Consider the following 26,989-nt stretch of genomic DNA (forward strand, 5'->3'; position numbering starts at 1 on the left):
AGATAAAAAAAAAATGTAAGAACTACACAAAGTAGACATATATGACATGGTATCCAACATTTAAGGAAATAAACAAAGATTGAATCGGTTTAAGGACAATGAGATAGTAAGACAAGGATATTGGCAGATGATAAGAAGAGCTGCAACACAGGAAGAAAAGATAAAAACAGAAAAGATTGTAGTATACAGCATTAGAGGTATGCTGACATAGTCCCATTACTTGTTTCCATTTGGGCAATCTTAATTACAAATTCCCAAGTGTTGCCACTTTCAGAGGTCAGGAGTAAAAATGCCTTGGTGCTGTGTAGCAGCAGGCGAATGCATAGTAAGGACATTGTACATTAACTTGCCATGATTCAAAATGTCTTGTGAAGAGGCATTGTCCTTGCCCTTTGTAAGAGTCTGTGATGTTAGACTAAAACCAACTTCAAATTTGCTCGCGAATATGAGAATACAAGAGTGGAAGAGACTGCAAAAGACCATAAGGCCTACACTAGGTAGTTCAATGTTCCTTATTCCCTGTCATCCCTATCTTATCTTAAAACAATGAATTGTTTCAGCAATAGGTTACCAAATGCTATTTATTCTTCCATAGCATTCCACAAATCAGTGCATCTCTATGGAAAACTATCCGTCCCCTTTTTTTTATCTTTTTAGCTCTTCGTATGGAAACCTATTTCATACTATCCTTTGAACAATGTCATTGACTAATGGGGAAGGTGACAGTCACTGTTGGAAATTGGAGACAAGTGTGGGGTTGAAACTCGCATCCAAGCGACATGCTTTTGATTACGTCATTAACGCATATCACAAACTAGAAAAATATGTGGATTATTCTCCACTCCCAGTTCTGAGTACTGCTATCTCGTCACATTTCCTGTTTATTGTTTTCTTGTATATCTTATCAGCAAGGCTAAGGAATGTTTCAACTACCGCCTCTTGTAATATTCTTTATTTAGTACATCTTTGAGAGAGAACCACACTATTGCAGTTGTGGTGAATCAGTTTTTATTTACTTATTCAACTTCAGTGTAGTGTTTTGTTTGAAGCAACTGATAACTTCCCTGCAATCCCTTTTTTCCGGTGACAAATATTCCATTGCCATTTTCCATTGCGTAAAATGAAGGTGGTAAAGGGTCTGGTAGATACAGCCAGCAACAATAGAGTTGTCGCCTTAGGCGCTGTCACACTCTAGCGTATAGATCCAGCGTATGAGGAACGTATGGACTTTTTGGGCATACGCTGAAACACGCTAGGGGTACTCTGGAATACGTTTCTAGTACGCCGGGGTAAGTCGGTGTACGCTGATGAACGCTGACGGCCAAAAAAAAATTTGAACATGCGCAAAAATTTTCAGCGTATGCCGACGTATGAATTTTACGCTCCTCATTACGTTCCTCATACGCTGAACACGCTAGAGGTACGCTGAAGGTACGTTACTCATACGTCGAGTACGCTTCTCATACGTTGAAATTGAGTGGGTCAGGAAACCTAGCGTTAGAGGAACGTATGATGAACGTCTGTCTGACGTGTGTCTAACGAATGGCTAACGTTATGATGGTAGTTCTAACGACAGTCTAACGTACTCAACTTATGCCTAACGTGTTCTGAGCGTACAGCCAACTTATCCCATGCGTATTACATGCGTATTTCCAGCGTATGGGGGGATTCATAACGTCTCACATTTCCAAATCTGTATCTGTTTGTACCAGCAGTTTAGAGATGGAGGTTGCTGTGCCTCAACATCACCAAGATTTGTTACAGTTGGCAGTTGAGTATGCTAGACACACAAGAGGAAGAAGAAGAAGGCGGCGTAGAATGAGACGTGCAATCTGGGTGAACCCTTGGACTGGAAGGCGGCGTCAATTTGGCCTTTATGACCAGCTTATGGTTGAATTGAGAAATGAAGATCAGAGCGTCCTCAGGAACTTCCTACGCATGCCTCCAGAAATGTATAATGAACTGCTGGACAGGGTTGGTCCCAACATCACCAGGCAACATACTAGATACAGGGAACCCCTGGAGCCTGGACTGAAGCTTGCATTGACTCTGCGGCATCTTCCATCTGGAAGCAGTTATTCCACAATGCAGTATGGGTGGCGTGTCCCCCATAACACACAGTCAGTGATTGTCCGCCAGGTGTGCCAAGCCATCGTTGACGAGTACTTGCCTGAAGTCATAACCTGCCCCACTACTCCAGAGGAATGGCGTCGCATATCTGATAAATTCCTGCAGAAGTGGAACTTCCCCTATGCCTGTGGTGCACTAGATGGAAAGCACATTGCTTGCAAGTGTCCCCCCAAGAGCGGATCCCAGTATTACAACTATAAGGGCTTTTATTCCATTGTATTGATGGCCCTTGTAGACGCAGACTACAAATTCATCTGGGCGGACGTGGGCAGTACAGGCTGTGCATCTGATGCTCAGATCTACAACAACTCTGAGCTGAAAGAACTGGTAGAAGATGGAGCCCTTGGATTGCCTGAGCCAGATCCTCTACCCCATGACAACCAGGATGTACCTTATTTCTTCCTGGGGGATGATGCATTTGCACTCCGCAAGACGATGATGAAGCCATACAGCCAACGTGGTCTCAACAATGAAGAGAGGATCTTCAACTACAGGATTTCCCGGGCCAGACGAGTAGTTGAAAATGCTTTTGGCATCCTGGCCAACCGGTTTCAAGTGCTACTGACTACCATGCAACATAGGCCCTCCACCGTGAAGCTAATCGTCAAAGCCTGCATTGTGTTGCATAACTTGATGAGGATCCGCTACCCTGGTATGCAGAATCAGCAGCTTGACCGTTCGGAAAATCAGAATGGTGATTTCGTCCCTAGAGCCTGGAGGCATGGCAAGAACTTGGAAGACACACATACAGTTGAAGAAAGGGAAGAAGCTGAGAAATCTCCTGAAGCACTGGGTGAATTCCAAGGCAGGTTCCGTTCCATGGCAACAGCAGATGATTTAGAGTGTCAAAGAAATGAACTGTTATCAACCCACATGCAACACCAGAATGAACTGTATTATGTAAAGTGTATAGCTTAAAAGGTCCTTTTCACAAGAAAATGTAATGTATATTAGCTTAAATGTCATTAAAGATTGTCATGAAACTGTATATTTCTTGTTTATTATATGTACTTATTACTGTAAGAGTTTAATGGTAGTTAACTATATAATGTACAAGTATGTTCTGACAAATAACACCAAATGTTTACGTAAATAAACGTGTATCGACTTTAAACATTATAATGGCCCCCTCCCATGGCCAAGCTGTCTTAATTAAAGGTCATGATTGCTGTATGATTCCCACCCCTTATTCCCTAAACACATTGGTTGGGAAATTATGTTTATCATATTTATTATTAGGCACAACATGGGGACCAGTGTTACATGTGTTCTTAATGTTCAATACCAAAACTGGCCACCATTGGATAGCTCCGTACACAAAGTGTGTGTAGTAAGTATCATGAAAAAAATTAGTTTGAAAAAGCCAAAACTAGCCACCATTTGGTCGCTCCGATTCACTTAATTCTAAGATATAACAAAAACATGTAAGTACAATTAAACATCATTTATTTAAATCAACAACCACTCACTAAAATCACAGTTCACAGTACACTTGACAGTTCATTTTCCACAGCCACAGCCCTGGCATTCACTGACTGCTTTGTTGTGAAGGTGGTGTGTTAACGTCATCGTCCACCAGGTCAGAGGGTGATGCCAGCATGGCACTAAATCCGGACAAGTTGGGAAAGCTGCGCAGGCTCTGGTCAAAGATGCCGGGACTTGGCTAGCTTGATAATGACTGTGGGCTGTGGCTGTGGAGAATGGGTGTGGGAGCACGACTTGACTGCTGTGGCTGACTTGACTGCTGTGGCTGACTTGATTACTGTGGCATCTGCTGGTACGGATAAAACTGTCCATGCCCCCATAGAGGCTGAGTCCCCCACGCATGACCATGGTACTGGTCAACTGACCCAAACGACGGGGCAGAACTTGGCCGGTGTGAAGGCTATTGTGCAGGTGCAAGCACAGGTGCAGGTCCAGGTGCAGGAGCAGTGGCAGCTGGCAGGTCTTCATTATCACTGTCTTCCATCAGCTCAGACAGCAGCCGGTTGATGCTGGACCTTGCCTTCTTGTAGCTGGCCTTGGGCATGGTCATCAGACTGTCCCTGACATAGTTGGCAAAGGCTGCCCTGGCTATCATTGGCTGCTGCTGAGCTTTGGTGAAGTCCTTGAGAATGCTGCCAAACTCTGCCACTCTCTTCCCCAGGGCTTGCAGAATCTCACTCTCAACATCCTTCTGCCTCTTTCTGCCAGTTGAGGAGGTTGAAGATTGGGTACCAGCAGCAGCCTCATCTTGCCCCACTAGCAGCTCAGCACATGCAGGCTCAACAGCCTCCAAGTCTCCCCAGTGCTGCTGGATAGTTTGCTCCATCTGCAAAGACAGAACAATAAAACATCAAAAATATAATTCAGTCAATGGCATAGCACAAAACCTGAAAGTATAGTACATAAAATATGAAAATAAGTAAATTATTGTACCTACACTTTGAATTGGCTCTGGTCTGTGGCGGGTCACTCCTTTCAGGTATTGTTTTTGCACACACCACTTTCTCATCTAACTTGTTCCAACTGTCTATTACTCTGTGAGGAAAGCTGTTCTTTTTCAGATCACTTCTATAGCTGTCTTTTTTTATTTTCTTTCCGTGTCCTCTTGTATTTCTATCATCCCATTTTATCAGATTCTCTCGATCAGTAATTTCTATGCCTTTCATGATTCTGTAAATAGCTATCAAATCTCCTCTCTCTCTTCTTTGCTCTAGTGTCTGTAGTTCAAGTTTTGCTAGTCTCTCTTCATATGATAGTTTTGAGAGTGTTAGTGCCAATTTTGTAATTGCTCTTTGTATTCTTTCAAGTTTTTTTTATACATTTTTTTGTACTTGGTGACCATATCGTTGCTGCATATTCCAATCTTGGTCTTATCAGAGTGATTAGAATTTTCTTCACCATTTCTTCATCCAGGTATGTAAATGCAACTTTGATTGTTCTTATTAAATTATAAGTTTCTCCAAAAGTCTTATTTATATGTTTCTCAGGTGACATATTATTCATAACAATGACTCCCAGGTCCTTCTCATTCTCTACTTTTTTATTCCTTCTTCTCCCAATTTATATGATCCTGTTATTCTGTTTTTACTTTTTCCAAATTCCATTATACTACACTTTTTTGTATTGAACTCCATCTCCCACTTCCTACTCCATTCCCATACTTTATTTAGATCACTCTGTAGTGATTCACAATCTTCTTCCGTGTTCACTCTTTTCAGTAGTTTTGCATCATCTGCAAAGAAGCTCATATAGCTTTCAATTCCTTAATCCATATCATTAATATATATAGCAAACATTATTGGGCCAGAACTGTTCCTTGCGGAACACCGCTTATTACTTTATCCCATTTTGAGTGTTTGTCTCTTATCACTACTCTCATTTTTCTTTCTTGCAAAAAGTCTTCCATCCAATTAAGTAGTTTGCTCTGTATTCCTCCTTCAGTTTCTAATTTCTTAAGCAACTTTTTATGTGGTACTTTGTCAAAAGTTTTTTTTTGGTCTAGAAATGCACAATCAGCCAATCCATCTCTTTCTTGTATTATATCTATTAGCCTTGAATAGAAACATTTTAAATTGGTGACGCATGATCGTCCTTGTCTGAATCCAAATTGCCCTGGATTTAGCACGCTGTTTTTTTTTCTAAATATTTTACCCATCTACTTTTCACAATTCTTTCACAAATTTTTGCTATTGTACTTGTTAGAGAGACTGGTCTATAGTTGGTAGGTTCTTCTTTATTTCCTCCTTTATATATACATACATACATACATATACCAAGGCTTTTTCCCCCTTCCAAGGGAGGTAGCCACAAAAGGAAAGGCATAAAAACACTCCCACCCATTTCATCCCTAAATACACTCCACACCCCTCCCACCCTTCCTCTCATCTGAGCACCTCCTGGATGACGGGTCATCCCTGAACCCTGCCCACCGCCCTGGGTCAGAAGCAGTGTCGCAAGACACAGTACATCCACAGCAAGGCCGCTTCATTTAATCGGCGACCCCCCCTCTCCGTCCCCCTTTGCATATAAGGAGAGGACGGGGAGAAATCCCTTCGGGCTGCGTCAAAATTTACTCACACATACTACCCCACCCCCCACCCCCCCACCTATTCCTCCTCATGTCGTCACAACATCATCCATATACAACCATTCTCCACTCACCTCTGTCTTCCGTCCTCTCCCTTCCTTCCTCAACAGACATTCCCCTCTTCCCCAAAGCCCCCTTCACCCCATCCATCCACCTCATCCTAGGACGTCCCCTCATGTTCACTCCCTCCACATCTGCCTTCCATACCTCTTTTACTAGTCTTTCGTCACTCATTCTTTCCATGTGTCCAAACCATCCTAATATTCTTTCATCAACCCTCTCTCCCAAATCCTTTTTCACCCCTGTTCTCCTCCTCACCTCCTCATTTCTCACTCTATCTAGCCTAGTAACCCCCACCATACTTCTCAGACACCTCATCTCAAACACATTCAAACTCCTTCTCTCTTCTTCTCTTATGTTCCACGTTTCTGCCCCATACAGTGCTGTTGGCACAATCACTCCTTCATACAGTCTCCTCTTCGCATCCATTCCCAAATGTCTGTTTCTCATTACACTCTTTAAACCACCAAGGCATTTACTCGCTTCTCTCAATCTACATTCTACCTCCACCTTCACTCCACCTTTTCCTGCTACACTTGCACCCAAGTATCTAAAACTATCCACTTCCTCCAGTCGCTCTCCCTTAATGTTCACTTCCAGTCTACTGCCACTTTCACCCCTTGTACATCTCATCACCTTACTTTTACCCACATTTATCTTTAGCTTTCTTCTATCACATACTCTCCCAAACTCTGCCACCAGCTTCCTCAATCCCTCCTCTGACCCTGCCACAAGCGCAGTGTCGTCAGCAAACAACAGCTGGCTCACCTCCCACTTTTCTCCATTTTCTTTAACCATCTCCAATCCCTGACTCACTACCCTAGCATTTACCTCTCGCACCACCCCATCCATGTATAAGTTGAACAGCCAGGGCGACATAACGCATCCTTTACTTTATATATAGGTACTATATTTGCTTTTTTCCAATCTTCTGAAACTTTTCCTTTTTTCAAGGAACTGTTTATTATACTATGTATTTTGTCTGCCAGTTCATTCCTGCATTCTTTCAGTATCCAGTTTGCTATTTCATCTGGTCCATGCGATTTTCTGACATCAAGATTACTCAACTGTTTCAATATTTCATTCTTTGTTACTTCTATTTCTTTCATATGGGGGACTCTTTCTTTCCATTCGATCTCTTCAGGTTGTATGTTCTCCCTTGTAAACACTGATTTAAAATGTTTGTTCATAATTTCCGCCATTTCAATTTCCTCTGTGTATTCAACTCCTCCTTGTCTTAATTTCTCCAAGTCTTGTTTGTTTTTCAGTTTGTTGTTTACAAATCTGTAGAATATTTTTGGTTGATCTTTACACTTTTCTATGATATCTCTTTCATATTTTCTCTTTTCCTCTCTGCACGTTTGTACATATTCATTTCTATAACAAGTATATATTTTCCATTTTTCAGGCCTTCTGTCTTTTCTCCATCTGGTCCAAGCTTTGTCTCTTTTGTCTTTTAACTCCCTACAACTTTTGTTGTACCACCATTTTACATATTCTTTTTCTTGTTTTTGTCTTGGGACGTACTTTTCCACTCCTTTTTTGTAAATTTTTGTCAAAATATTCCATTTCTCTTCCACTGTTGTTTCTTCTTTGTATATTTTTTCCCAGTTTTCTAGTTGAAAGAATTCTCTTATTTGATCAAAGTTTGTTTTTTCATACATCATTCTTCCTTTTCTATATTGCTCATTTCTTTTCATGTATTTTTCTTCATTAAGTTCCAGTTCAATCAATATGTGGTCACTTTTACTTATTGGTGTTTTATATTCAATCTTGCCCACTATTCTAGGTTCAGATGTAATTATTAGGTCTAGTCTCGATGGTTCTTCTTCATTTCTATACCTAGTGTTCTCCTGTATCCACTGTGTCATTGTATGGTCAGTAATCATCTCAAGTAGAGTGTTTCCCCATGAGCCGTCTCCACCCTTTACTGTCATTTCTTCCCAGCAGATTTCTTTGCAATTAAAGTCGCGCATCATAACTATTCTTCCTCCATCTTCCATTATCTTATTTAATGATATCTTTGTGTCCTCTAACATACTTTTATGTTCACTCTCTTCCCACGAGGCTGTTTTCGGAGGCACATAATTTATCACAAACTTTCTGCTCTTCTTATCTCTGTCATCCACTTCGATCATAATCATCTCTACTGTATTCTTTCCATATGTGACACACCTCACGTTTATATCCTTCTTAGTCAGGAACATAACTCCACCCCCTTGCTTCGTCTCTCTGTTTCTAATCCAAGAATTATATGCATCATGTCCTACACTGTTGGGTGGTAGTGGACCTTTTAATTTTGTTTCTACAATTCCCATTATGTCCGGTTCTCTTTCCTTCAAATAATCATTCAGCTCATTCAATCCTGTTATTAATCCATCTATATTTGTGTAAGACACTCTTAGTTTTCTGCTACTTCCATTGTGTTCTCTGTTTCACTTTTTTTTTCTCTTGTATGTCGAATTTCCTTAGTTTCATATTCACTACTCTCCAATAGAATCTCTCTTTTTCTGACTCTGTTCTGGTCTCGTTTTTTACCTTAGCTTCAAGTCTTTTCTGTTTTTCTTCCTCTCTTTCCTCTTTATTCATTTCCCTTTTTATCCATACCTTTTTATATTGTTCACTTGTCGCTAGTTTCCCTGTTTTGGATAAGATATTCTCTACCGTCCTTTGTGACCTGAATTTAATCTTAATTGGTCTGGTCTTATCTGTACTATACTTTCCGAGCCTGAACTTCTCTTCGATTTGTTTCATTATTTCTGGTTCATCTTCCTGAACTAATTGTAGTAAACTGCTTACTTTTACATTTTCCTCTTTGATTCTTGAGGTTCTATCTGGGTTATGTTTCTCTTCCATTCCTAATATAATTATACATTTCTTTTTGTCTGCTTACATCTATTTTTGTCTCTTACAATATTCTCCTTCTGTCTCATCACTTTGATAACTGAGTCTTCAGTTTGTTCTTTCATTTGCTATCTAATTATATCGGAAAATGCAACGTTACTATTTTCCTGTATCTTCCTCCACCCCTCTGCCTCTTTTGCTATTGTTTCTGTATTGTCTTTATTGTTCCTTTTTAATTCTTCATTCTCCACTTTTACTTCTCTTAACTGTCTTTTTAGTTCTTCTATTTCATCAGTTAAGTTTTTGTTCGCCTTCTCTAGTTCTTCCAATTTTTCAAACCTCTCGGCAATTTTTGACATTTTACCGAACCTAATTTCCCAATGTTCAGTCATTTGTTCAAGTTTTTCCTCCAGATTTGCCAGTCGGGGGAGGTTGGTATCCGCCGCCCCCTCATTAAATCCTTGGAAATTATTATCTTCATCTTCCATTGAACTGCTCTTATCTATGTTTCTAATCTTTACAATTTTGTTAGTCCCATCATCGGCATCCAAGTCATCAGTTCGGCGTTTGTTTACAAGCCGTCTGGCCTCTTGGACCAAGTCCTCCCCTTCCTCATTTCCTTCCATTTCTCTCAATATCCCTTCCCTTCTCCTTCTCTATCACTTCCCCACTATTCCACGAGCACTCCCCTTCCCTATAAATACAAAAAGGCACTTCCTGGGCGTTGAGATCCACGTAGATTTTCCTTTTTCCTCGGAACACCAATTCTCGCCGTCCATTCGACGAAAGTGTGTGTGTGTGTGTGTGTGTGTGTGTGTGTGTGTGTGTGTGTGTGTGTGTGTATTTTGTGTGTGTGGCGGTGATAAGGCAGATATGGCGGCGGGAGAGAGAAATAGAGGTACAGGGTGACGCAGAAAAACGGCAACATTTGAAAAATAAAGGATGAAATAGAAGAAATCCAACAAAAATTATTGACAGCAATTAAACCTCTACAACTTGCCTCTAAGAAACAGTAATCCAAATTGTCAATGTTTGAAAATTACGTCCTGTAGATGGCGTCCTCCTGTACGTATGCATTCTTCCAATCTGCTGTTGGGGTTCACTGCTCGCTGTAACATCTCAGCTGGGACACCACGAATTTCGTCTTGAATTCTTTGTTTCAATTCATCCATTGCCCTTGGCTGAGCCATGAAGACCCGACTCTTCAGGTAACACCATAAGAAAAAAAATCACAAACGGACAAATCCGGTGATCTTGGGGGCCAGGGAATGTCATCGAATCTTGAGATGACACGGTTACCGAACAATTCTCGCACAGTTGCCACTGATTGTCTTGCAGTGTGCGGTGTCGCACCAACCTGTTGAAACCAGGTTTCTTGAAGTTGTAGAAAATTGTTCGATGCAGGAGCAACAAAATACTGCAACATCTCAACATGCCGATCCTAAGTGATAGTCACTGTGCTCTTCTGTTCGTTTTCGAAAAAGTAAGGTCCGATGACCCCGTGTGACGAAATTGCTGACGTATAAAGGACGTTCATGAACTTCTTTGGGGTTGTTGTCTGCCGAGTAACGATAGTTCTACTTATCAACGTGACCCGAGAGATGAAAACGGGCCTCATCTAACATCCACTGTTTGTCCAGAAATTTATTGTCCTCGTTTATGTTTGTCATAATTTGCTGACAGAATTACATTCGCAACTGGTGATCATTCTCCTTCAGTTGTTGCACGATCTGCAGGTTTTACGAATGAAAATTTAAATCAAAATGGAGAGTTCGGCGAGCACTCCCTGGACACACTGGCCCCAGTTGCTTACTTACGAAGTGAACGCCGTGGGCTCCATAAGAATGAAACGCGTACAGCCTAGATATTCTGTGGAGTACAAGCACTTCTCGGTCGTCCAGTCGGATTCCTTTTTAGAGCAGATCCAGTCTCTTCAACTTTTTTAATCCAATTTTTATTGCGTGTTTCGAGGGAACCCGACCATAACGTCCTAAGTCGAAAAAACGTTGGAACTCCTTCTACGCACCTTCCATACTATCATTGTTTTTGAAAAAAGCGAAAGTACGCTGTTGACCGTTCCACTGCTCCATAATTATTAAATGGCAAGAGTGTTTACAGTTCAAGGTCCCTGTTCAGCAGTGCTGCCAACTGTACATGGCTGCCACTACGCATTTCAAAAATTCCCGTTTTTCTGTGTCACCCTGTAGATATATGATGGAGAGGGTGAAAGAGAGGTGGCAGGAGAGAGGTAGACATAGAGAGAGAGAGAGAGAGAGAGAGAGAGAGAGAGAGAGAGAGAGAGAGAGAGAGAGAGAGAGAGAGAGACAGAGAGAGAGAGAGATGGTGGGCGCGAGAAATAGAGGCAGAGAGAGAGAAGTATAGGTGGAGAGGCGGGACAGAGAGCAAATAGAGAGATTTGCGGGCGGGAGAGAGAGATGACGGGATGCGAGGAAATACTCTCTCAAACACACATCTAAACATGTAGTCGACAAACATACCAAGAGGGACGCAACACATGATTACTTAATCGTAAATGCAGATAACACACACGCACGCACACACAGACAGACACACACACACACACTCATCCACATACAGACACGCATACACACATACAGACACGCACACACACAGACACGCATCCACATACAGACGCATACACACACACACCACACACACACCATTCTCGATGGCACAGTGGTAGTGTTTGCGGCCGCCACTACGGCGGTCCGAGTTCGAATTCCGCCCAGGGCTGAAATAATTTCAGTATCGCTGTGCTGCAAGTTGTTACTCCAACTCTCGTGGGCGGGGAGTTGGGTGTGTGTGTGTGTGTGTGTGTGTGTGTGTGTGTGTGTGTGTGTGTGTGTGTGTGTGTGTGTGTGTGTGTGTGTGTGTGTGTGTGTGTGTGTGTGTGTGTGTGTGTGTGTGTGTGTGTGTGTGTGTGTGTGTGTGTGTGTGTGTGTGTGTGTGTGTGTGTGTGTGTGTGTGTGTGTGTGTGTGTGTGTGAGGTCACAATATTACTCATAGATCGGTCATATATGAGCTCTGAGCTCTCTTGCGGGAGGGGAATAATTGTCGACCACGAGTCCAACACGTGATCCAAGACCATGGGGGTGAATCGCATGCATAAAAACGTACATGTTATTGTTTGTCCTTCGCAGGCGAAAACGACCATGACTTCCGGTCAAAAATGTAAAATTTTTGAACATGAATCATACATATATGTATACATAAATACATACACGCACAGACACACACACACATGCATTTTAGGCACGCACCCACGCAGACATACACGCACCCATACAGTACATACACACACACGCACGAATGGAAGCACATGCACGCTCACATATGCACGCACGAGAACACACACACACGACTCGGTGGCGCGGTTGATAGATCACTGGGCTGCTAGTACGGTGGTGCCCGCAGTACCTGGTTCGAATCCTGCCCAGGGCCAAAATTATTTCGGTATCGCTGCGATTCGGGTCGTTACTCTGACTCTCGTGGGCGGGGAGTTGTGTGTGTGTGTGTGTATGTGTGTGTGTGTGTGTGTGTGTGTGTGTGTGTGTGTGTGTGTGTGTGTGTGTGTGTGTGTGTGTGTGTGTGTGTGTGTGTGTGTGTGTGTGTGTGTGTGTGTGTGTGTGTGTGTGTGTGTGTGTGTGTGTGTGTGTGTGTGTGTGTGTGTGTGTGTAAGGTCATAGCATTACCCATAGATCGGTCATACGAGCTCTGAGCTCTTTTCCGAGAGGGAAATAGCTGTCGATCACGAGTCCAACACGTGATCCAAAGACCACGGTGAAGGTGAATACACACAGATACACACACACATGCACTTACCTACACACGCACGCAAGCACACGCACTCACACATACATAAATGCATACAAGCACACACGCACGAATGCAAGCACAAACGCACACACTCGCAGACGTATATACACATATATACATGAAGACATTCACACATACACACACTGGTATATACATACACACACTATGGGGTACAAGTGTCACTAAAGGCCCCCCCCCCAACACTTTGTTGTCGTTGTTAAGAGTTGCAGCTGTGCTCCACTTCCACTTGGGGTCGAACCCGCTAACATAATTGAAATGAAAACCTGATATATGAAAACCACATATATAAATGTTATTTTGACTAATAAAACTGAAGTAAGATGGCATAATAATCTATTTAAAGAAATTCCTATTTACCTTTTCTATTTGGCGTTCGACTTCATGATGACCCATCTTGAACTCGCATTCCTGGTTTCGCCTTTCATATGTGTGACACCACCAGCCGTCTCCCTCGTCGCCGGATGGGAGGTGATCTCGGGGTTTCCTCCAGCTGCATCGGACGATCTCCCTGGCGTCCTCGTCCGTGGCCTCGATCAGGAACTCCAGGATGAGTCCGTTTTTGTTGAAGCTCTCTCCCATGTACCTGGGGCAGTTTTTACGGACTGTGTGAGGGCGACCCTTTTTCGCCCAGGGGTTGCAAGGATGGTCGTTGCTGAGTGGGAGAAGACGGGGCCCCTCGATGGTGGCCGTCAGGGCGTAATTGTCGAACAATTCACCGTAGTCAGTGTTGGTGAGGAGGACCCGGTAGAGAGTGACGGTTGGGTAAGAGACGTTCTCGATGTAGTAGACTCTTTTCCACCTGTTGAGGACCCAGTGGATGTCGAGCGAGAACTCGAAGTTGCCGTATTTGCTGTTGGCGTTGGGGTCCTCCTCCTGGGGTGAGAACCAGAGGACCCGTAGGTTCTTACAGGGGTGGTCCTCGGGAAGGCCTTTCGGGTGGAAGGCGGAGAAGTGTGTGATGGGCCTGGGCTCCATTCTCCCGCTCCTATAGATGTCTTCGACCTTGTCCAGGTGGACCACCCGGGCGATGCGGTAGAAAGGGACGACCTCGATCCAGTCCGGAATGGGTCGCCTCGGCCTCCACGAAATCAAGTTGACGGTCTCGTGCTCCATCAGCAGAACGTCGTCCTCCTCCTCCCTCACTTCCCTCTCCCTTGACTTCGACTTGTTGTCTTTGCCGGACGAGTGGCGAGACCTGGAGACTGACATCGTCTCTCGAGTTGGTGATAGGACGGTTTTTATCTGCAATGACACAAGGAAAACCTATGTCTCAAAAGGGCACACGTTGCTAGAGAGATTTAATCAGAGAACACCTACGTAGGGCACTCGGCTACAACTTTGCACTTATGATAAACTTTTTCACTTGTGATCACCAACTAACCTATCGGGTTTACAGGAAGATCAGGAAGACTATTAACAATGGTTTACGAAGAGTTCAGAATATGTATTGGACAATGTGACACAAATACTCACAGATTGCAAGCAGGGAAGTATCTGAAGTCGCACTATCCTCGGCTCCTGCTTATATAGGTGTTGAACGTTTGCAGAGGTAAAAAGATTCGGTTGTCGGAAGTGTGTGGGCGGGAACGACGTCATGTCTGGATGTGTCACGAGGGGTGTGGTTCCGGAAAGGACTTTCAAGCGAGCGCGGAAAGTTTAAAACTGTCCGCTCACCGGGGAATATTTGCCGAAGTAAAATTCATCAAGAAAAAGGTTATATTCATAAGTGTTAAGTCACTGTCTAAGGTGGCGTAAGAGACATCTGAAATTGAGAAATTAAAGATTAAGACAGACGATACAAATTTTGTCGTCATTTTCTAAACAAAAGGCGAGACGATCCTGTCGTTCGCTTGTTGCACCGAGTGCCAGCAACTCGATGCTCCTCCCCTTTGATGACGCTTAGTAGACGCGAGCAAACGCCACCGATTTCCTTATGTCATTGTTTGATAAGCGTGTCCGGCTTCATTTATTTTAATAAGGTTAAGAGTAATTTTTTTTTCTTTGGCGGTGCAAGTGAAGGATTTCTTCGCTAACTGAACAAGTGAACAGAGAAGGTGTAATCTGACACTAGAAGCGACGAATGTGATGTATCATTGTGTGGTAGCTCATTCTGAATACGTGCGGCCCCAGGAGTATGCACAAACACAAACACACACACACACACACACACACACACACACACACACACACACACACACACACACACACACACACACACACACACACACACACACACACACACACACACACACACACACATTATATATATGTATATATATATATATATATATATGTATATATATATATTTCTGTTAAATGCTAAAGCACAACTGGCGTCAATGATTTTAAGAGAACATTTTTGTAACTGTATTTCTTTTTTTCTTCATAATTCAAACTCTAGGAAATAGTAAAAGGCTTCAGAATGTTGATCCAGCTTATCGACAGCTGTTTCAATCATTACAAAAGGTCATCTTCAGGGTAATACATTACATGAAGACAAAGAAGGGTTGTGAGAATAAACACCTTGTGAGATCGAAACCTTTATTGGTACTACGTTTCGCTTGTTACAGCTTTTTCAAGTACAGACATGACACACACTCTGAGCACATATAAGCCACCAAGTCCCACCCGTCCCCTAACTCCCCCTCCACCTACCACCCACCCCTCCCTGATAACCTCTCCCAGTTCCTTCCCTGTTGGCTTATATGTGCTCAGAGTGTGTGTCATGTCTGTACTTGAAAAAGCTGTAACAAGCTAAACGTAGTACCAATAAAGGTTTCGATCTCACAAGGTGTTTATTCTCACAGTCTTGTCGGCTTTTGCCATTGTGATTCACAAAGAAGGGTATATAAGGCCGAGAAAAAACGGTAGGGAGAGGTTACTGGTTATGTGGGAATCTGTCTCATCTAATAAGACGGAAAGGGCACCCGAGACAACCTCCCGATGTGGGACTCTGTCCAAATAGTCTAGACACAATCCCCATGTGGGTTTATGTCCCGTGGTGGAGGTCTGTATTTTCTACTGGAGGGGAGGACATAATCAAATAATACCTGGGCATTTAAAGTAGGCTTTTGTAAAGCGATGCTCTCTGCCTCAGCTATTATCAAACTTCCATAATTGTTATCTTGGTGGATGATCGTTGTGTCTCTTATGAGCTCTACTATGGGCGGCTTTTTATCGTGGGCATCAATAAAATGCTGATGGATGGCTCCGCTGTTAAGGTGAGCTTGCAGTCGTCGTCTTAAAGTCGTGAGGGTATGGCCGACGTAGCTACACCGAGGGCTTGCATGCCCCTTCAGAACATTTGAATTTGTATACTACGCCAGTTTTTAAGTTCCTTTGGACACTCGGGGACGGTGCTGCGTTTCATAATGAGGGAGGCAATCAGGTTATGATGGCTAAAGACTTTCAGTGAAACCCTTTTTTAGGGCTCCTTGGGTGTAACACCTCTGGAGACAATCCTACGAAGGGTATCTGCTTCCTGTCTGTAAGCCGTGCCAAAATGATGTATATAGCTAAGATCAGTACCAATGGTATAGAGACTGAGTCTAGGAGAGATAGGAAAATATAAAAATAATGCTTAATATATCTAGACTTCGAAAAAGCTTTTGACACTGTCCCGCACGAGAAATTAAACTCACTTCTCATGGAATAAGTGGTAACTTGTTAAGCTGGGATAAAACAGGTTGAACAATATTAAACAGCTATTTGTTTTGAATAGAACTTCTATATGGAAAGATGTTACGAACGGAGTTCCTCAGGGTTCCATTCCAGGGCTGATTCTCTTCACAGTAAGTATCAAAGACACTGATTGTGGATTTAAATATTCAGTCTCCAAATTTGATAATGCTACTAAGTTGTATAGGAAAAAATTATTACTCGAATCAACTGGATATTCAATGATTTTAAGACAAATTAGTGCAATGTTCTCAAAAGTGAATAAATGAGTTTAAAGAGAATAAGTGTACTGGAGAATTATACATGTAAGTAAAATGATACTAAGTTCGAATACTAATTATTTAGAAAATAAATGAGCTACAGTGAAGAACGAGAATGATTTTGGTGACACCCTTAAGTCATACGAACATTCAAATTCTACTTTTGAGAAAGCAAATAGGATGGACTATGGACTATCTAGCAGAGACCACCTGGATTCGCCTTTTGTGGAAGGGGGAATAGTAATAAGATCGTGGGACTGGTAGCGTAATTACACAGGTCACTGGTTCGCCTACATTTGATATATGCTTTTCTTTGAGGTCCCCACATCTCATTAAAGCCATTGATATACGGGAAAAAGTACAAGGCCAAACTACAGAACTTATACCAAATATGAGAAAAAAACATACGAAAACCACTTAAATCTCTTTAAACTGTCCCTTGTAAAAAAAAAAAAAAAAACAGGGAGGATCAATATATTCAGAGGAATTGATAACATAAAAAGTGAAAAAGAGAATCACATTATTTAGCAACTGGAACAGAAAGAAATACTTTAAGCTGTCAAGACGCAGACTTAACATAGAAACAGGTAGAAACAAGAACAATATTTTTTGGCAATTTCGTCAACTTGTAGCTGAAGCAGATGAAGAGAATACAATTTGAAGTTTTAGAATTCCCTTGACTATATATATATATGTATATATATATATATATATATATATATATATATATATATATATATATATATATATATATATATATATATATATATATATTACCCAATCTTGTTATGGAGAGAAAGTCTATTGTTGCCATGCTTTATCAGTGTTTCTCATTTTACTGAAAATCAAGGCTGACACATGACTATATCATGTACGAACGGATTGCGCGAGCAATTGTGTGTGTGTGTGTGTGTGTGTGTGTGTGTGTGTGTGTGTGTGTGTGTGTGTGTGTGTGTGTGTGTGTGTGTGTGTGTTTGTATGTGTGCTTGTGTGAGCATACGAACACAAGGTATCGTTAAACATGTACATAATCATTTAGTATTGATTATGCGTGTTAGTATGCGCGTATGCGTGGACCACCGCCATTCTCAATGCATCAAACATTGCAAAGTTGTCATCATTTCATATGACTTTCCCGGAATACTACGAAACATTTCAACAAAAGAATTCCCTCACTACTGATAAATAGAATATCAGGTTTTTTTTATCTGGTTGTTGCAATGATGTTATCACTGACGCATATATTAATTATGTGATTTTGGTGTAACCTGAAGAGGATTGGAGATGTCCCTTTGTTCGGTCAGTGTCCCCGAGTTTGCTGAACGATGGAGACACACGGGTGAGTGTTTTGCAGTTCGTTGGTAACCACCTACCCTCTGTGCCAGGTGGCATTTTCCTTTATATTCTGACTGCCGTCGGGCGATTTATTTCATCCATGTTCCAATCCCTCATTAGCGAAATACTTGCTCTACATCTCCCTCCCCTTCGTCAGATAAATAGAACTGTCACCAGCCAGAATAAAACCTATCAAGCGTCTCATTGTGCCGAGGAAGTCGAACTTGATTGACCCTTTCGCTCCGTTTTACTTCTGTCGTTCAGTCCAGCTGCCGCTAATCGATTGGGGCAACTCCCTTCTCCTTCGTAGTGAAAAGATGAACCAAAAACAAAGTTACAATTATCAATTGCTTTCATCTAACAATGCGTTCAGTGGATGCCTATCACAAGTAGAGATGCAACTGACGAATGTTGCGTGGGTAACTGGGAAACTGCTTTTCTTGAAGGCATATTCTGTTGAACATAAAAACTTTCCTTATTAAACTCTTCATTTTTTTTTCTAATTATCTTATTTTTTCTCTAAGGTGTTGGGGAAGTGCAAAGAGGTTTCAAAAACTATCGACATTTAGCGCATCCATTTGTGCTTTATCAGGGCAGGTTATCGAATGCAGACTGGAGTTCGTGGGTATGGACTTCCTAGGATAGACCACCCGCTCTCGTGGGAGGGACGAAAAGCCTGTAGGAAAATTAAATGATAGTCGTGCATAAAAGGGGGTTATTGTCAGTGAGCACTTTTGTAGGCTATTCATTAGGGCTTATGTCGCTGTTCAGGATACACGTAGCAGGAGATTTGAACATCGGGGCTTACATTTATCTCAACCAAAAGTGGGGAAAAGTGTAGAAAAAGGTAAAAACACGGAAAAAAAATAGCGAGAGCTAGATTGAAATAAGATGTAGTATGGGGGCAAGTTAGAAATGAAGTCAGTTTTAGTAGAAGAAAAAAATGTATATGTTTGTGCGTGTGAGCGTGATTCTGTTAGCGAAAAGTGTATTTGTGGTGGAATATGAGGATTAGAGTTTATGTGAAGGAGTCTCATGAGGTGTTGTAGACGTGGGGGAAAACGCTCCGTGGCGTGCCTCATTGTGCTGTCGGAAGATGAATCTTATATACATTTTTCTCCTGATTGTAGACTGTTCCTCTTTTATCACGAGCGTTTCTGCTATGAATAGGTTTCTTTTGTCACAAAGTTGGTGCTGGATTTTATTGGATTCTACAACATGTTGCCGTATAGTATCTATAGTGTGGGGCTGTTTTTGTGTGTTGTCTGATGGGACCATTTTGCAGATCTATCTGTTTATATACACCAAGGGCTTTTTCCCCCTTATAAGGGAGGTAGCCATGTCAAAGGCACGCATCCATTCCTTCCCATTCCACTCTCATCCACCATTCATCTTAGCTCCTTGTGGATGTAGGGTCATCCCTGTCTCCTGCCCACTGCTTGGGTCAGGAGTAATGTAACTCGACACAGTGCATCCACAACAGGTCTAGCTTTTTCACTTGCACTTTCAGCTGCAGATGCATTGTTGATATTATCGAAAGGGTTGTTTGGCATAAATAGGTTTCGGGTCACACACACACACACACACACACACACACACACACACACACACACACACACACACACACACACACACACACACACACACACACATCCTCAGAGCCCCCACAACAGTTTGTTATCTATGCAACCTTCATTATCTCCATTACCTTACCCACAACGATTTTCGCTTATCTCTTATCATCAATATTCTGATGCCACTGCAGGCACCCGAAGTTGACTCACACCACATCACAACTTTGGAAACGTATTTACTGTTTCTATCGCATCAACAATTTTGACAAGAAATAACTTGTATTGTAAGAGAAATCCTATATATAAATCATATTAAACGCAACAACTAAGGACATACTGTGTTTGTGGAGCTCTGATATATTATGGGTCAGTTTTAAGTGTCCTAATTGAGTGAAAGCGTCCACTGCAGGACCACCACCCTATCCCCAGCGTTACGATACAGCCTTTGTACCTCACCACAGTAACTTAATCCAGCTTGGTGAGGTTGTTTACATGATACGAATTGTATGTTAATTTTCGAGCGTTGGGATGGTTGTGGTTGTGAATGAAGTCAGAAACCAGTGTGGATTAAATGCAAGCAATGAGATGCTGCACTGGTATACTGCACCTTTGGTGTCCGCTATTGCAGAGAGGGGTTGGGGAGCCATGAGAGTGTGACTTAAACAATTGCTTGCCACCTCCCTAGGATCGATCCTGGGCAAGACGCTGACCATTTATCCATTAATATCTTTTAATCGTGTTGTAATCCTTCATCATAATATTTGGCAACATATTCATCAATGACATAACATTTTTTCCCAAAATAATTCTAACTAATATCAAGCTATTTTTTTCTTGATTTCACCACAGAAATTGAAAATAATTCACTACATGATTTTGACGAATAGCTTTAGAATTTAAGATCTAAAACCCGGATTACGTTTAGATAAATCAGTCTTAAACATCACTATGCCAAACAATGTAGCCCCTTTCCATTGGTGACAACACACTACTCTCAATTTCAAGCGGTTTGAAAAAAGTGAGATTGAGGCAATTATTCCAACTGATTGAACACAAGAATGGAGAAGACGACAAGAAACCACAAACATTATACTAGGCAGTTCTATGTCCGTTACCACCTATCATCCTCATCCATAGATTTATCTAACCTTATGGATTGTTATTTAATCTTATGGATAGGCTGGAGTTGTTGCCGTAAAGTGAATCTAACTTTCCCGAGACCTGCTAGAGGAGGGACCTGCGCAGGCGTAAACAAAATATAAATTCAAATTTCACTTTGAGCGGGCGGGGGGGGGGGGAGAGGCTACGTCAACCGCTCCTCAGTAGCTGAATACAATCACATGGCATTTATGACTGCAAAAATAACAGCCGTTTTCGTCAATTAATATTCCATATAATTTTTTTGTCTTCAACAGTTCGCCATCCACGGACATAGAGCTTCACAAGAACAATGACCTCACGTCGTGGCAACCACGTCAGCCCCTGATTGTCCAGCAATGGGATTACAAGGAAATATATTATATATCGCGAGTCGTCCACATGGACGACGCTGTGAAGGTCATGAGGGAAAAGAAAATGAGCCCCAGACCTATCACACACTTTTCTGCCTATCACAGGAACAACCTGCCTAGTGAACATCCTTGTAAGGATCTCAAGATACTTTGGTTCGCCCCAACACTGGAATTTGGGGCTCCCAGCTACTATGGAAATGTTGAGTTTATCCTGGATCTGAGCTGGGCTCTGCAAAAATGGAGGAAATCTTACCTGATGGAAATGGTCACAGGTAAGACGTACACGCTTTACCGAATTCTTCTGACCAACACCAACTACGACGAGCTCTTCCAGGGATCCTCCAATAGCAACGGTCCAATATTACGTCCCGCGAATGTTACTGGTCACTGGCAACGCCAAGATACTGGTTACGGATACACACGCAACTATGTTTTGACGAACTGTCCTCGCTTTAACAACCAAGGGTACAACATGCAAGGTCTGACTGTTGAGTTTCTTATTGAAGCCACTGAAGATGATGCTAAAGAAGTTTTCAATAAAAGTTTCTTGACCTTCCGGGATCACAGACCGGCATTATGTGAAGGACCTACGGCATGTCACAGGTTTGTCAGAAGGAAAAAAAATTGTCCATATCCCTACAGTCCTTTTGATGCTCAGGCTGAGTTGTTCCGGCAGCTTCACCCATCATTTGCAACCAATACTTGGTAGACTTATTTCTTGGACTTGGTATGCCTTCAAAGGATTAAGGAAACAAGACCAACAGTTTCACCATCTCCCATTGGAAAGATTGCGGTGGTGTAGGAGGTTAGAGAAGAGAACTTGGTAGATCTAAATCCTGAAATTTTAGTGTATCAAAGACCATATGACTATGGGAAATTAATGTGGAGTCACTGTAGTGTTGGCAAAATAGAGACTAGATAATGCAGAAACGATTACAGAAATTAAGATTTGATCAGCATAATTTCATGATAAGATGTTAGTCTCCAGTTATATAGAAAATGTAGTGTGACTCGACTGTATGAGTGTAATACAAAGTAGATCATTTTTATTATTGCACAAAATCTAAGATGTCAACAATCTCTGACTAAGTCCAAGTAGAGAAGTTGACCCCTCGTCTTTATTTCTATTTGTTTGTTTATTTACTTTATTCTATTTATTCATTTATTATTTTAGCGGTATTTCGCCTTCTTTATCCAGCACATCACCCGAGATCTCCCCAAACCTCTTGCAAGCGCTCTTAGAGGTTCCTTGAGAACAAATTTAAGAAACTTCTTGTCAGACGCTATCAAGGCACGTAAATGCTTAATCATTACTATTTTGTTATGTATGATATCAGTTGTCATTGCAACCCTTATTAATTCATCGGCGTTGACCACCGTTTTTATCCCCAGAGACAATATCGAGCCTAGACACATAAAGCGGTTAGAATAGAATGGGGGAAAATCCTGTCGTCATGCGCAAGCCATTTTGCCTCTTAACACCAAACGCTCTAAGAACCATATTCCCGCACCGAGGAGGTGTGGTATTTGCCCCTTTCTTTTCTGGCCGAGTCATGTAGATGAAGTGATACAGGTAGTGTCATAGAGGTAGTGAACTTTTCAAGAGAATAGCTTATTATACAAACAGCGTGAAACGCAAACCTCGGTATTCCACCCTGGCCTATCATCTGTTAAACATCGACGGTTACTTGTGATCTCGCCAGACACCTGAATCCCATCATTACGCCCAACATTCCTTCGACTTTCAACTTAAAAACGTTTAGACAATTTCTCGACATCATCGACACTTTCAGCCCTCCAGGCGTCTTTGCTTCCCTAGACGTGGGAAGCTTATCTATGAACGTTCCTGTTGAATAGACCCTGACCTTAATTTACCAACACCCACAGGTTCGTTTCACATGTATCGGCTTTTCACCATGCGCCGTCCACGACACGACGTCGTGCTCTCAAATAAGCACGTGTGTATGGACGCTTTCATGCATCACGACCACGTGTGAAAACGTCCATTGACACCCATGATTATTTGAGAGCACGACGTCGTGTCGTGGACGGCGAAAAGTCTATTCGTGCGAAACGAGCCTTAAGGAACTCTTTGAATCAAGGAGCTCCCCTTTTTTTACAAAGGATTACAAAGGCAAAGCATGCCGACAGGAGACCTTTTGATCCATATCTAGGTCGGATGCAAAAAAAAAAAAAAAAAAAAAAAAAAAAAAATTAATAATAAATTAAAAATATAACAATGTAAATAACAATTAAAATACATAAATAAATGCATTGGTATAGTTGAATAACAAACAAACAGGTAAATAGTAAATGATAATAAATTGACATATAACTAATAATAAATGAAAATCAGACAGACAAATTATAACAAAACAAAAACAAATAATATAACATAAATTATAATAATTACAGCATCTTACTTAGGTATTTATCTAAATGATTCTTAAAGCTTCGAACTGAACTACATTGCACTACCTGTGCAGGAAGTTTATTATTTTATTGTCAGGATAGTAAGATACACGTCAAAATTGGACGTCACAGCGACGCGTCCCCCACTCGTCAACCTATTTCCCAAATTACATGTAGAATCTTTGGATTAGAAAGTCTTCAAATGCCACCAGAACGTGCATCCCACCATCCATGCACAAAAAACCTAGTATATCACCCACCTTGCCCAATTTTCCAAGGACAGTTCATTCCTTATGAACAATTACGAGTTGGAAAACTATGGTAGCCTGTTCACAAATGAAGTTTAGGTAAAAGACATCAGATCTGGCCTGAAGAACAATAGTGTGTGCTCTGCTCAATATAAACAGAAAAACATAAAAACATTCGTGCACTAGAAAATCACTTTCTGACGCTGCAGCACCTGGACAGCAGGTGATGTACTCCCTCATCCAGAAGTTGGAATCTTTTGGTTCCTAGCCTACCCGTAGTAACGACAGTCTCCTACCCTTGTCTTCTACTATACGAATGCGGGATCGGTGCCATCTGCGTAGAGCTGATGGCCAGGGGTGGTTGCTGCTGATTGGCCCCCAACTCTTGGGGTTGGGGGGTGGTCCCACGACGTAGACGTTGCAGCTCCACAACCTAACAAATAAAATATATAACACAGACATGCACAATAACACCAAAAGATGGCTGGCCAATTATCTGGCAGGCAGGAATGCTCATGTGTCATATAATGGCCAATCATCGCACATCAGAAACATTAAGAACGGAGTACCACAGGGCTCAGTTCTATCCCCCACATTATTTAATCTATACATGCATGACTTACCCACACCAGACACCTCAGAAATACAAATCTCTTCCTACGCAGATGACATAACAATCACATGCACACATCGTAACACAGACAAAGCTGCAGAAATAATCCAGCCTTACCTTGACACACTCAACACATGGTTCATCACAAACAGACTCAAAATAGCTCCAACCAAATCTACAGCAACACTTCTCACCAACTGGACAAAAGAACACAAATACATACCTAATCTCTACATCAACAACACTAATACCACACACAAACACACCGAAAATTCTTGGTGTAACATACGATACATCCATGTCTTTCAAACAACACCTCACAAACATAAAAAACAAATGCGCACCTGGACTTAACGCACTTAAGTCAATCACTGGAACAACATTTGGACAAAACAAAGAAACTAATATAACAATATACAAACAATGCATACGCTCAGTGATGAATTATGCGAGTCCTGCATGGGCTCCTAATCTCAGTGAGACACACCACAACACCCTTCAAATCATACAAAACAAAGCCCTAAAAACAATTACAGGCTGCACAAATACATCACCTACAGACCATTTACACCATGAAACAAAAGTCCTCAAAGTCAAGGACCACCTCGACATGAGAGGCACACAAACACTTGCTGCAGCCACCACAATCACATCTCACCCGCTACACTACATAGCAGAACACCCACACACACCAAGAAACATTAAAACTACACCCAAAGACCTTTATTACGCACAGATACTCTCTTCTCTTCCTCCACAACCACCAAATACCAGCCTCCGGAAACATATTCATAATCATATCACTCACCGCTCCATTAACACACTGAAAGACAACACACTGCTGCATGCCAGACCCCCTGATATCCACCCTTCTGAATCCTTTCTCCCACGAAAGGACAGAGTCCACTTGGCCAGACTGCGATGCGGTCACCACCCAGCACTTCTAAGCTACCAGAAGAGGCTGGACGACCGTGTTGTGAACAGCTGCCCAGGATGTAACACTTCACCCCATACCATACAACACATAATGGAAGACTGCATTATACACAATCATGCACGCAAACAACACAACATACACTCTATAAAGGATTTGTGGGAAAACCCAGTTTCGGCTGTGGCCTTCCTTGGGGAGACGGGACTGCTCGGACAGACAGTCTAGGGAACGACAACAACAACAACTATACGAATGCCGGTAGAATAATAAAATAATAAATGGATAAAAGAATAAATGAATAAATAAACAAATAAATTAGTTAAATGAATGAATAGAAAAAATACATGATGCAAAATTATTTTACGCAACGTCTTTCCAGAAACCCAAAGTATAAAACCCGTTGCATTTATCATGTTGCAAAACCGTAAAAGCCCCAAACATAATATTGAGGAATAATTCCCTAGCGTACATTTTCGTTTTGATGCTCAGTCATCATCGCCTCTACGCAAGACATCCACGACCCATCCCTTCGACATGGCGAAGTACCTTAGTGTTATCATCCTGTTCGAAAACAGGCAATTTTATGCAGCCGCCGAGGGAGGATGGCCCCGAGACTGAAGGAGGTCTTCAAGACCAAGACCCAAGATCGAACGGGTTAAAATTTGCTTTGTCAAGAGACAATACAAAATGACAATCATCATCATCCCTGGCAGTTCAATATTCAAGAATAACATTAAAATCATATCGATAGAAAATTACTGCCTACTCCTCAAAATAACCTAGAGAAGTCACTTGTCTGTCATCTTATGCAAACTTTTTATTGATACATTTTCCGTGTGTTTCTCCTTATTTTCTACAAAATAATCATTTATACTACATGTCTTTTATGACTTTAAACAATATTTGGTAATACTTTTTATATATAAAGAAATTTTGTAATATCTACAAAAAACAAATAGTATTTTTCCATAAATTGCAGTGACTTTTTTATGGTTACACGTTGAAAATACGAACTTATATAGTATACATTAGCAACAAAAGAATCTAAATTTTCTTTAGGTCCCAAGTTTGTCATTATTTTATCTTTTCCTAGAGCCCATGCTCTAAAATTTTCCTCTCTGTGGATGGCAGTTTTCAGTCAAAAGACGTCTTGGAAACTGAAGAAATATAGTTCAAAGTATCGCATTATGTTTGATAAGAGAATTGGAAACGTTTCAGTGCAAGCGGAACGGGACTGCGTATGTGTGTGTATTTAGATATTTGATTTTGACATATAGGTATACTTGGGCAGGAGATTTTCCCTCAGAAAAGTTATATCTTCCTGACGAGAGTTCGGACATTTTCAGGGAGGCTGAAGGGAAATTGTGCGAAAGGTGACTCGACACGTAGACTGGAATTATAATAGATCAAATGTTTCTAAGGTACAATTTCATGGACATAACTGAAGGGACATACAAAGA

The 26,989-nt window shown here is 41.6% G+C and overlaps 2 protein-coding genes across 2 annotated transcripts; one reads left to right on the forward strand and one right to left on the reverse strand.

The window, feature by feature from the left end:
- Positions 1 to 3,559: 3,559 nt before the first annotated feature.
- On the reverse strand, positions 3,560 to 14,575 carry LOC143032763 (uncharacterized). Its single transcript, XM_076197753.1, has 3 exons — positions 14,438 to 14,575; positions 13,322 to 14,206; positions 3,560 to 4,441 (listed from the first exon to the last, which is right to left on the reverse strand). Exons 1-3 carry the CDS (start codon positions 14,558 to 14,560, stop codon positions 4,016 to 4,018), a joined length of 1,434 nt encoding a protein of 477 aa, XP_076053868.1. The 5' UTR covers positions 14,561 to 14,575; the 3' UTR covers positions 3,560 to 4,015.
- A 3,604-nt stretch (positions 14,576 to 18,179) lies between these two features.
- Positions 18,180 to 23,554, forward strand: LOC143032761 (uncharacterized). Its single transcript, XM_076197751.1, has 2 exons — positions 18,180 to 18,241; positions 21,227 to 23,554. The coding sequence occupies exons 1-2, from the start codon at positions 18,228 to 18,230 to the stop codon at positions 22,029 to 22,031; spliced, it is 819 nt and encodes a 272-aa protein (XP_076053866.1). The 5' UTR covers positions 18,180 to 18,227; the 3' UTR covers positions 22,032 to 23,554.
- Positions 23,555 to 26,989: the final 3,435 nt, after the last annotated feature.

This window comes from Oratosquilla oratoria, chromosome 14, assembly GCF_046742065.1.
Source record: "Oratosquilla oratoria isolate Oo_2021 chromosome 14, ASM4674206v1, whole genome shotgun sequence".
Lineage (NCBI taxonomy): Eukaryota > Metazoa > Arthropoda > Malacostraca > Stomatopoda > Squillidae > Oratosquilla > Oratosquilla oratoria.

Bases quoted from the DNA above. Each gene is read 5' to 3' on its own strand.
- LOC143032763 (XM_076197753.1), bottom strand. From the start codon at position 14,560: ATGACGTCGTTCCCGCCCACACACTTCCGACAACCGAATCTTTTTACC. The intron at 14,207-14,437 runs GTGAGTATTTGT...GTGTCATTGCAG, and splicing joins TACTTCCCTGCTTGCAATCT to ATAAAAACCGTCCTATCACC. The intron at 4,442-13,321 runs GTAAATAGGAAT...CTGTCTTTGCAG, and splicing joins TCGAACGCCAAATAGAAAAG to ATGGAGCAAACTATCCAGCA.